Source organism: Pipistrellus kuhlii, unplaced genomic scaffold (genome assembly GCF_014108245.1).
Source record: "Pipistrellus kuhlii isolate mPipKuh1 unplaced genomic scaffold, mPipKuh1.p scaffold_m20_p_7, whole genome shotgun sequence".
Lineage (NCBI taxonomy): Eukaryota > Metazoa > Chordata > Mammalia > Chiroptera > Vespertilionidae > Pipistrellus > Pipistrellus kuhlii.
This window is the reverse complement of record NW_023425573.1, coordinates 50,545,267-50,557,399: the sequence shown is the minus strand read 5'-3', so window position 1 is coordinate 50,557,399 and position 12,133 is coordinate 50,545,267. Positions and strand designations below refer to the sequence as shown.

General features: G+C 39.5%; 1 protein-coding gene across 5 annotated transcripts in view; it reads left to right on the top strand.

Annotated features, from left to right (window-relative positions):
• The window catches only part of GPD2 (glycerol-3-phosphate dehydrogenase 2), a 149,998-nt gene that overhangs the window by 28,580 nt on the left and 109,285 nt on the right, over positions 1-12,133 (top strand). For all 5 annotated transcript variants that reach the window (XM_036420733.2, XM_045575638.1, XM_036420734.2 and 2 more), the window contains exon 2: positions 10,079-10,188. In XM_036420733.2, the coding sequence (XP_036276626.1) occupies positions 10,087-10,188 (102 nt within the window). In that variant the 5' untranslated portion in view covers positions 10,079-10,086. The remainder of the gene's footprint in view (positions 1-10,078; positions 10,189-12,133) is intronic.

Here is a 12,133-nt window from a genome sequence, read left to right as displayed (position 1 = left end):
TCTCCTAGGATTTTTATAGTTTCCCAACTTACATTTAGGTCTTTTATCCATGTTGAGTTTATTCTTGTGTATGATGTAAATTAGTGGTCTAGTTTCATTTTTTTTGCATGTATCTGTCCAATTTTCCCAACATCATTTATTGAAGAGAGACTGTCTAGATTCCATTGTATACTTTTGCCTTCTTTGTCAAATATTGAGTAATGAGTTGGGTCGATTTCTGAGTTCTCTTTTCTGTTCCATTGATCTATATGCCTGTTCCTGTGCCAGTACTAGGCTGTTTGATTACGGTGGTATTGTGATCCCTGCAACTTTGTTCTTCTTTCTCAAGATTGCTGGAGCTATTTGAGGTCTTTTTTGATTCTATATAAATTTTTGGAGTGTTTGTTCTAAAGTTGTGAAATATGCCATTTTTATTTTAATGGGGATTACATTGAATCTACAGATTGCCTCGGGTAATATGGACATTTTAATGATATTAATTCTGCAAATCCATGAACAAAGAATATTCTTCCACTTGTTTATATCTTCTTCTATCTCTTTTTTCAACATCCTGTATTAACCGACTTATTTTCATTGGTTGTTGACCTTGTTCTCACTCTCTTTTTTTTAGTGGCTTTTATTAAACTGATTTGAACCTCTGGAACCAGCTCAACCCTTTTCTGTGCCAAGTCCTCCTTCTGTCGAGTTTCTAGGCTCCTGCCCTGCTTTGAGCCTGAGGAATGGTCCTGGGCTAACCTCTTCTCAGTCATCGGTAGCTGTGTGTTTGACCCTGAAGTAATCTAACTGACCTAACAGTGCTCAGGGAGATTGAAAGGAAGCTTTTCCAAAGCACTTTCTTGCTAGAAGCTCTGTGAACCAATACACATGTAATGTTTATTGTCTTTCATTCTCTCTTTGTTTCCTGATTTTTGCTACTTTTTTTGTCTTTATGGAATTCTCTTTCTTTGATTGTATTTCACCCTCCCCACACACCCACCCGAATCTTTGGGTTGAGCCCTTCTGGTTTGGGATTTCCTAGGGAAATTGATTAGAAATAGAACATGATGCTCACATATGAGCCTAACCAGTGGTCAAGGAAAATAGGAGGGTGGGGGCATGAGATTGGAATGGGGGGTTGAGGACAATATGTGATACATTAATCAATAAAGAAATTAATTTAAAAAAAAGAAATAGAACATGACTTTCCTAAGGCAGCCTGCCTTTCTGATAGGACATGAAAGGCAAGGACAAAGCCAGGGTTTGGATGCTGAGCCAGGAATGTGTGATTTTGTAGCTGTAGCTTCCTAATGAGCCACAATCCAAAATTTAGGCTACCCAGAATCTGAGGATCCATTGTATTTCTAACTTTTCTGCTGACTTGTACTTGCTTCTTTCATTTATTTTGTTTTATCAGGAAAATAGTTTTCTCAATAGCTTCAGAGAGGTTGTCATTGTTGTACTTATGGCTTTAAAGATTAATTAATTACATAACTTATTTATTTATAATAAGGGAAAGGCAAGAAGAAGGTGAATAAAAGATAAAAGTGTCTACTGTTTCCTCGTGACTTAGTATATTCACTTATTTCTATTGGGATAATATTTTTGAGGATCAATTTCCTATCCAGATTTGGCCTAAATTCTTTCTTACAATTTTTAAAAAAAATATATATTTTATTGATTTTTACAGAAAGGAAAGGAGAGAGATAGAGAGCTAGAAATGTCGTGTCGATGAGAGAGAAACATCGACCAGCTGCCTCCTGCACACCCCCTACCGGGGATGTGCCCGCAACCAACGTACATGTCCCTGACCGGAATCGAACCCGGGACATTTCAGTCCGCAGACCGACGCTCTACCACTGAGCCAAACCGGATTCAGCTCTTACAATGTTTTAAACAACCCCCCACAAAACAATTAAGTTTTCAGTTCATGGACTAGGACTTCTCTCTTCTTCCAAAGAAGAGGTTGGGGGCCTCTGGTGTTGACTATTTTGTTCATTTATATCCGGCAGCTTTCAAAAGCATGTGCATTTCTGCAGGACCACATGCTGCCATGTGAGATGTATGTGCCTCTCTGCTTCACTGGGGAATTCCTTTTCGGTTTTGACAGTGTAATGTCAGTCCTGGGGAAAGAGAAGGTAGTACACGGTGTGCTTTGATACCGTGTTAAGCACTTTATCAGCATGTTCTTGGTGTGCCTGAACCAGGATGTTCTTTCTGGTAGAGAAGTGTACAAAACACTTGCTATCACACCAATTGGAATGATAAAGGGTTTGCTTTGTTGAAACATGTTTAGTTCATTTTATATATATATATATATATATATATATATATATATATAATTTATTTTTTTACAGAGAGGAAGGGAGAGAGATAGAGAGCTAGAAAGATAGAGAGCTAGAAACGTCGACCAGCTGCCTCTTGCACACTCCCCACTGGGGATGTGCCCGCAACCAAGGTACATGCCCCTGACCGGAATCGAACCTGGGACCTTTCCGTCCGCAGACCGACTCTCTACCACTGAGCCAAACCGGTTTTGGAGAAACATGTTTAGTTCAAAACACCCAGAAACCTTGGCTTTTATAGTTAAAATGAGGCTGCTGGGTGGGAAGGTGTTTTAGAGCTCACTCCCCTTTGTTCCATTTTGCTGGGGAGTTGCTGCAAGTTCCGTGGTTGCATAGGACTTCCTTTGTTGAGGTCCCGCACCCTTATTTTGTAAGATTCCTATGACCATCTCCTGTAAGTCACCGATTTTGTATAAGCTGGACCTTGAGCCCTGGCCCTTCCAGTTGTACCTTCTGTGGGTTAGACAGGATGTTATGACTCAAAGCAGATGAGGGGGCGTTTTTCCTGCACAGCTATCAGGTAAGTGCCTGCACAGTGGAAGGATAAAGAGCTTCTTGCTACTTTGAACCTACCTGCACATGCTACGTAAAGGGCTTAATACCTCATTACATCCTGGTGTTTTCATTTTATGTTTGATTTTAACTATTTTAAAAAATATTGTTTGTTGATTTCAGAGTGGAAGGGAGAGTGAGAGATAGAAACATCAATGATGTGAGAGGATCATTGATCGGCTGCCTCCTGCATGCCCCCCGCTGGGGTTTGAGCCCACAACCCAGGCATGCACCCCAACCAGGATTTGAACTGTGATCTCCTGGATCATAGGTCAACACTCAACCACTGAGCCACAGCGGTGGCTCATTTTATGTTTTAAATTCCTCACTCGTCTGGGTTCCTCAGTGAATGTGGTTAGAGTGGCATGGAATCCTTTCTATCTTGCTTGAGAACACAGATCCCAAGGACTGCAAGATTGAAATGACTCATCTGAAAATGGTCTTTGAGCTATGTCTCCTTCCCCTTCACTTCTCCCCAAACACACACTGACTACTCTTGTCAAAGATGAGAAGAAATATGCTTACATCTATGCTGGCAAAAGACTCAAAACCTCGAGAAGTTCCAGTTTCTCTTAAGTTAACGGAGAGCTGAGATTGGAAAGGAAATTGCTATTTCTACACCAGAGGCCCAAGGACAGGAGAATTTTTGGAAAGGTGAAGGCCCTGGGTGGATATCCAAGGAAGAGTGATAAATCCATATGGATGTATTTGTATTTATATTAAATTAAGAGAGAAGCTAGGGCTGTAAGACAGGAAGAGGAGTTTGTGAACGTTATTTCAAGAATTCAGGGGCCAGGAATTGTGCTCTTGTTCTGGAATAAATTTGCTGGTGGGTGGGGACCCTCAGCCATTTTTCAGTGGGTGGTTATTTCTTTCTTTTTTAAAATATATTTTATTGATTTTTTACAAAGAGGAAGAGAGAGGGATAGAGTGTTAGAAACATTGATGAGAGAGAAACATTGATCAGCTGCCTTTTGCACCGCGCCCCCCCCCCCCCCCCCACACACTGGGGATATACCCGCAACCAAGGTAAATGCCCTTGACCAGAATCCACCTGGGACCCTTCAGTCCACAGGCTGACGCTAAACCAAACCGGTTTCAGCTGGGTGGTTATTTCTTGCTTTTAAGTTTAAAATGTGTGGTTAAATCATTCAAATATATGAGTTAGCTGGGAGAGTAGCCTTCTGTCTGAAGAGGAGGTAGAAAGGGTGAGCATTCAAGGATCTGAGAAATAGGATCTGAGCAGTTATTCTTGTTGGTGTCATTGTATTTTTTAAAAAAATGCATTTTTGATTTCAAAGAAGAAGGGACGGGGAGAGAGAGATAGAAACATCAATGATGAAAACATCAATGATTGCACACCCCACACTGGGGATGGAACCCACACCCCCAGCATGTGCCCTGACTGGGAATTGAACCACGGCCTTCTGGTTCATAGGTCGATGCTGAACCACTGAGTCAGCTAAACATACAGGGTGGAGTCACTGTACTTTTAATGGGACTCCTAAAAGACAGCTAAGAATTAAGTTGAGCCAGGTAAATTGCAGTTTTATATAGAAGCATGGGTTTACAGACTTTGAGGAGTGGCAAACCCAGTTTTTGTTTGCCCAAGTACATGAACTGTGCAGGTATAGCTGCAGTTGGCTTTCTCTCTGACTACTCTTGTGAGTTTGAGACCCACCTGTCCATTTTTTTTTTTTTTTTTACTGTTTTCTCTGAGTTAGTGATTTAGATCTCAAATTTCTTTAATTTCAAACTAAGCTCTTCTTCCTTAAACCTACTTTTCTTTCTAAAGCTTAATATTGTAAGTTGAGAGCAGTCCCCAGTTACCAGGGGAAAATCCCTGTGATGTTAGGTCTCTTCCTGCTTCTTTTGTAATCGGTTGTCAGGTTCTGCCCTGGTTTCTATTTTGGTGCTGTCATTAGATTTCTGCAAAGCATCAATCTGAACTTTTGAAATAGTCCTAAACCAGGCTCTAATTCTCTCACATGGGGACTATTTCACTGCCTGCCATCGATCCCTCTATGTTGATTATAAGCTCACTCTTTGTTTTCTTCTAGGAGTTTTATGGTTTCAAGTCTTACATTTAAATCTTTTGTTGTTGTTGTTTAAAGGGAGCTCTCACATTTTTATTTACTTTAAAAATTTTTTTTTTGTTAATCCTCACTCGAGGATATTTTCCGTTGATTTTAGAGAGTGGAAGAGAGAGGGAAAGACAGGGAAATATTCATGTGAGAGAAACACATCGATTGGTTGCCTCCTGCATGAGTCCCCACTAGGGTCTGGCTGGGGAGGAGCTTATTTACTTACCCTTGACTGGAATCGAACCCAGCACCCTTGCATCTGCAGGCTGACTTTCTATGTGTTGAGTCAAACCAGTTAGGGCTGTGTTTGAGTCTTTAACCCATATTGAGTTGATTTTTGTGCGTGATGCAAGATAGTGATCCAGTTTCAATCTTTTGCATGTGGTTGTCCAGTTTTCCTACCACAATTTATTGAAGAGAGTATTTTTTTCCCAATGGAATATTCTTGACTCCTGTGTCAAAAATTAATTAACATTATACTTGTGCATTTATTTTTGAGCTCTTTATTTTGTTCATTGATCTTTGTGTATTTTTATGCCAATGCCGAACTGTTTTTATTACAATAGCTATGTAATATAGTTTGAAATCAGGAATTGTGTTATCTCCAGCTTTGTTCTTTCTCAAGTTTGATTTGACTATTGAGGGTCTTTTGTCTATCAGAGCACTCAATATACCAGTATAGCTGAAACCGGTTTGGCTCAGTGGACAGAGCATCGGCCTGCAGACTGAAGGGTCCCGGGTTTGACTCTGGTCAAGGACATGTACTTTGGTTGCGGGCACGTCCCCAATAGGGAACGTGCAAGAGGCAGCTGATCGATGACCTCTCATTGATGTTTTTAACTCTATCCCTCTCTCTTCCTCTCTGTAAAAAAATCAATAAAATATATTATATAATAAAAAGAATATACCAGTATAGCACAATTAGTTATAAGACAGAATTACAAGACAGACTTTGATATTTAATCCTCAAATTGATTGTGATCCTCTTCAGGGTGGTTGATATACCCACATATATATTTAAATGAGTACCCTTTCACTTAGGGTTTTGTTTAGTTGGGCTGGTCTTCTTGCAAGAGTTAGAGGGCTGGCACTGGTCTGTGCAAATACAGGAGTCACTCCTGAAACAGTGTATTTGTGGTTTAATTCATGGGCTATTAAATATGGACATCAGGCCGAAACCAGTTTGGCTCAGTGGTAGAGCGTCGGTCTGTGGACTGGAAGGTGCCAGGTTCGATCCTGGTCAGGGGCATGTACATTGGTTGCAGGCACACCCCCCGTAGGGGGTGTGCAAGAGGCAGCTGGTCGATGTTTCTCTCTCATCGATGTTTCTAGCTCTCTATCTCTCTCCCTTCCTCTCTGTAAAAAATCAATAAAATGTATATTTAAAAATAATTAAGTAAATATGGACATCAGGCAGAAACAGCTTTAGCCCAGTGGATAGAGCGGCAGCCTGCGGACTGAAGGGTCCCAGGTTCGATTCCGGTCAAGGGCATGTACTTTGGTTGAGGGCACATCCCCAGTGGGGGGTGTGCAGGATGCAGCTGATCAATGTTTATCTCTCATCGATGTTTCTAACTCTCTATCCCTCTCTCTTCCTCTCTGCAAAAAAAAAATCAATAAAATGTATTAAAAAATATGGACATCAGGCTATGCTGACTAAGCTAATTTTTTGTTGTTGTTCATCCTCACCAAAGGATATATATTTTTTCCATTGATTTTTAGAGAATGGAAGGGAGGGATAGAGATAGAGAGAAACACCGATGTGAGAGATATATCGATTGCTTTCCTCCTGTGTGCTTCTGGACCAGGGCGTTAATCGAACCTGCAACCAAGGTACGTGCCCTTGACCAGAATGGAGTCCGAGACCCTTTAGTCCTCAGGTCAATGGGCATTCTAACCATTGAGTACCCGACAAGGGCCTAAGCTAATTTTTTGGATTATTTTCTTACCTTTGATTTTTCTCACAGTTTTAGTTGCAAAATGTAAACATTTATTGATATTCTTGTTCCCCTTTGCTAAGTTACTGGCTGTAGCTCTTCTTAGAAGGAAACAGCTTATCTTTTTATAATATGTGCAAACTTGTCTCCTTATAATGGAATGTAAGTAGGTATAAGAAGTCCAGAGCATGTGGTTTATATTTTTCTGGTTTTACTTTTCTTTCAGCATTGAAATAAAGTTCTTACATTATCTGGCAGAAGGTTACGAGTAGATATTTTATCAGAGGGCTCTTCACTGCCTTAGTCAAGGGACTGTACACTTGGAGTGAGTTTTGAGAATAGGACTTTTCCTTTGGGAGTAACAGGAAGATATGGGGTGTCTCTTTGAGAACAAAGGCAGGGCGGAAACACCCACTGCTTAAGCACATACTGGTAGACGAAGTTGTGGTTTTGTCACTTACCAGGGATTGGCCTTGGGCAAGTCCCCTACTGCCTCTTTTATGAAATTAGGATGTTGTAAGGTTGATGTGAGCTATATATAAGTTTTTTTGGTGGGAATCTTAATAATAAAAGCATAGTACTTATTATATTAGCAGATAATAAATGGTAAATATTAATCATCATCATTGTATCATCATCATCGTCATCGTCATTGTCATCTTCATCTAGAAGAGCCAGGTCAAACTGACCGATTCTGTGTTGTGTGTGTGTGTGTGTGTGTGTATGCATGTGCTTTTGTTTTTGAATTACCTGTAAGAGTGATTTATTCATTAGAATTACCTAGATGACCTTATGGATGAATTTGATCACAATAGAAATAACGATTCCCTAAGTATAGATTATCTTACGAAATTATTGAAAAAGGAAACTATTGATTATAGTCAATATTATTACTAACTTTGCAAAATAATGTATTATTGCAGTTTTTTGTTAGTATTAGTGGCTTATTGAAAGACCCATGAAAATATGCCCCTTAGGAAGGTTTGGTTTCAGAAAAATGAAATTTAAGCTGTATAATAAGGTGAACAAGGAATACAGGAACCCAGATAACTAGAAAAATTGCCTCCAAAATTAAATGGCTGAGTGGCCACCTTTGCTGAAATATTTTCATTGGCTGTATTATATGACATCCCTCAGTTGGCTGTGTTGAGGTGTGGTATCCTTTCTGAGGTCATAAATGGCATTGTCAACAAGACAGAAGCAATGATTCTGAGCTAAAGTCAATCAGCTATAAAACACATCCAAGGAACCATCAGGCTGCTGTTGGTATGGGGAGGGCAGATACACACATTGTTAAGGTAAATAAAACCAGGTCTCTATTGTCGGTCCCTGCCTGCGGGAGGTGGGGGTGGGTGGGGGGTGGGGGTGGGGACGGGGACGGGGACGGGGACGGGGACGGGGACGGGGATGGGGACCCAGTTAGCCTGGACATTGTATGCCATCTTGTCTGGGCTGCTAGAGTTTCTGTTGTGTGATCGACACTCTTGTGAGCATTTACAGCAGTAGTAGAAATGGTGCTGGTGAGCTGTAACAAAAGGATGCCTTCTAAATTGGCTAAATCGTGGTTTCTACTATCAGAGAAACCTGGGACATTAGGTTTTGTTTACGGTTAACTGAGCGATGAACGAAATGCTTAGCCAGCATATACCAACTGTTGTGCACAACTTGGGAGAGGGGATGGTCGATGGAGAGAAGGGACAGTCAAGAAGATGCCTCCAGCAGCAGAGCACGTTTGTATGCCTGAGAAATAGTTTTCTGGTGAGAATCTTAATAATAAAGACGAATCTTAGACTTTAGGAGTTTGTGAGAAGGAATGAGATCAGAGTAAAAATAAAGTTTTAAGAAATGCCAACTTTTATTTTAGCAGATAACTTATAGTATTCCAGAATAAATTTTCTGTGGAATCATAGTTACCAACTGCACTGCGGTTCTTTGCTTTAGAACCCAAACATTTTAGTTGCCATAAGTTACATTGAGATGATAAGTGTTCTTTATTATCCTCGGTTAAAACTGTCTTCATATCAAATACTTTCTTGAGGCAGGAAGTATCTGTAAGAGCATAAAGTGTGTGTGTTGTCCAGACAGGTCAGACCTCCTCCCATTCAGGAAAATAGGGTAGTGACTTCCTTGAAAGAAGTGGGTGTGCCAGCTCTTTTTGTGAATAAATCTCAGACAGGTTTTATGGGCTCTGGGTTCGAATTCTTCTTAGGTGATCACACAGTGTTATCTTTTTTTTTTTGTTTAGAATAGTAAAAACTGGCAAAAGGTGGTTTTTTTTTTTTTGGTATGGAATTTTTTAATGCATTTTTTTATTTTTTTGGTTTCTGAAAAATAAAGAATATTTAAATCTTTAAAAAAGCTTTAAAAAAATGCCATGTGTCTAATAGCAGGAATATTTTTACAAAAGGTGCGAAGAAAGACAGTCGAAAGCTAACACAATGCAAAGACCCTGGAAATATATTTATACAGTGAGCACAAAAGAGTAGTTGTGGGGATTTCCCTTGAAATAGGGGTGTCAGGCAACTTTGGCTAGAGATAACTTTTTTAAGTTTCTTTAATGAAAGGAGCTGCAGCAGTGTTAAAACCGCCACCGTGTGAAAGGATCAAAGCCTGGCTTCCTGGGACTGTTTGTAAAGTGTAGACTCCTTTAGGGATAGAAATGTAAGTGTGTGGGCTCTGGGCTGTACTGAGAACTTCATTAGGAAGGGGAAAACGCAGGGAGTTGGATCACAATGTGAATGAAACACTTGACAAAGAACCTGAAGGGGGCATGGAGTCCATTGTCATGTTGATTGACAGAAGACTTCTCCTAGTTCTCCTGGCTGAGGGGATTAGTGGCTGAACAAATCTGCGAGGACAGTGCAGTTTTTGTCAGATACGCAATGACATTTCTTTTTACAGCTCTCTTGACTTTATACTGTTTAAATAGCTCTGGTTGTCCTTTAATTTGCTTCTTTCTTTAAGTCCTGTTGGAAGGGAGCTTTTGTATAGTCAATTCCCGTGTTTATGTTTTTTTAATTTTATTGTTTTTGAATGGAAATACTCAAAATAGCATGTTAGTAACTTACTTTATATTTTCTTTTCTAGGTTAACATAGTTTCATAAATACACAGTCTCTTTATCATTTGGACTGTTCATGCAATGAAAATCCTAATTAACTTTTTTTTTTTTTTTTTTTTTGTAGGCTAAAAAATGGCATTTAAGAAGGCAGTAAAAGGGACTATTCTTGCTGGAGGAGGTGCTCTTGCAACAATTCTAGGCCTCTCTCAGTTTGCCCATTACAGAAGGAAGCAAGTAAGTAACAGCACATATATGGATTATACTATGGAACTTAAATCTGTGAAAGAATTGTGTGTGGGGCATGTGTACAGAAATAGTTTTATTTAGAAACTAGAGGCCCAGTGCATGAATTTATACATGAGTGGGATCCGGCTGGCCCGCCCCGGATCAGGGCTTATTGGGCTGGGCCAGGTAGGGGGAGAGGTCCAGGGTGGTTGGCCAGCTGGTCCTGCCCCCTGATCGAACTCGCAGTGGAAGGGACAATTTGCATATTATCCTTATATAGGATTGCTGTCTTAGTTTGATCTGAAAGACACTAATTTAGAATATTGCTTTAATGATCCTTGAGAAATGCATGTATCTGATTTAAAAAAAAAAAAAGTAAATTTCTTTATCAGAAAGCATTACATAACTTAGCCTCTGTTTGCTCTTTGGTTTTAAAAGACTGCTTCATTTCCAAGTGCCAGCGTTTGTTCATTTAGACTTCTCCTTGTTTCATTCTTCCAAATGTCTGGACACCTTCTATGTTCCTGCCAGAAGTTTGTCTTATTAGAAGGCAGGCAGCTGAGAAAGGAAATGGAAAAGAAAGGGCCTATTTAAAAGGCCCAAATTTGAATCTTGGTTTTGTTTCCTAATGGTTTCCTTCACGTAGAACTACTTTATATTTGGTGAAATTTTTATGGGGAAAGACAAGAACATGTGATTGGTATGAAGTTCCCAAATAATTTCAAGTGTTCAGTTTATTTTTATTTTATTTTTTTCCCCTTTGGAGAAAAAAGGCACCACAACTATGCCTTCCTATAGTTTAAATCAATGTTTTTCAACCTTTTTTGGGCAAAGGCACACTTGTTTCATGAAAAAAATCACGAGGCACACCACCATTAGAAAATATTAAAAAATTTAACTCTATGCCTATATTGACTATATATAAAGTAATTCTCTTGAATAGGAATCAAATAAACACAAAGAAAGTATTTTATAATTACTTTATTATGAAATATTAAGTAAACAAAATAGTGAAAAATTATAAAATTCTTGTCTTGTCTGCACCTACGGCACACCAGGCAACATCTCGGAACAGCGGTTGAAAAACGCTGGTTTAAATTAACTCCAAGAAATAATTCTGGTGAATGGCTTTGCTTTTTTTCAGGCTTGAAATGCTGGTAGCCACCTCAGTAGTCAGTGTAAGTCTCTCAGGTTGTAAGGACGTTTTAGCGATGACTGCTGGGTGGTGGATTCTCTCCTCTTTTGTTTTTGGGTGGGGCATTCTCTAAGCAAAGATGGAGATGCAGGAATGTGGGAAGCTATTTCTGGCTGGGTTATCTATGAACTACTCCTTTTTTTTTTTTTTTTTTTTTTTACACTTTTGTGATAACCTTTAAGCCAAGGTTGTCTTACATTGGTTGTTTTGGTTGCTTTTGGCTATAATGTGGAGGAGCCAGGCACAGGCTTGGAGTCCTATACCCTGAATGGGAAATAATACTTTAAAAATACATATTAAGAAAAATCAACTTACTGGCTTATAGTTTAAAAAAAAAAATTTTACCCATTGATAATTTTCGATGCACACTACTTTCTTTTAAAATGTTGTCTTGGTTCCTGAAAAGTGAATGTGAAAGGACAAAATCAAATTTATATGTGATAGTTTTCCTTCTATTCTTTCCCTTGTAAAATATAAGCTAATGTAACCGACTTGGCACCTGAAACACTTAGAGAACTATTCAGTCACCAAATGTGCTTTAACCATTGACCAACTCTGAGAATCAACCTATTTGTATTTAGAATACAATCCCCGTCTGCATATTAGGAGGGAAGCTTTGTGCTGGGAATCAAATGAGCACAAGCCAGGAGCTGGGAGCCAGGAGAGACAGCACTGAGGGTACAGAGCAGGCTGTTGAGGCTATTTCAGAAGTGCACTTTTGTTTGAGACTTGGACTTGAATGGATTTGGTTACTTCTGC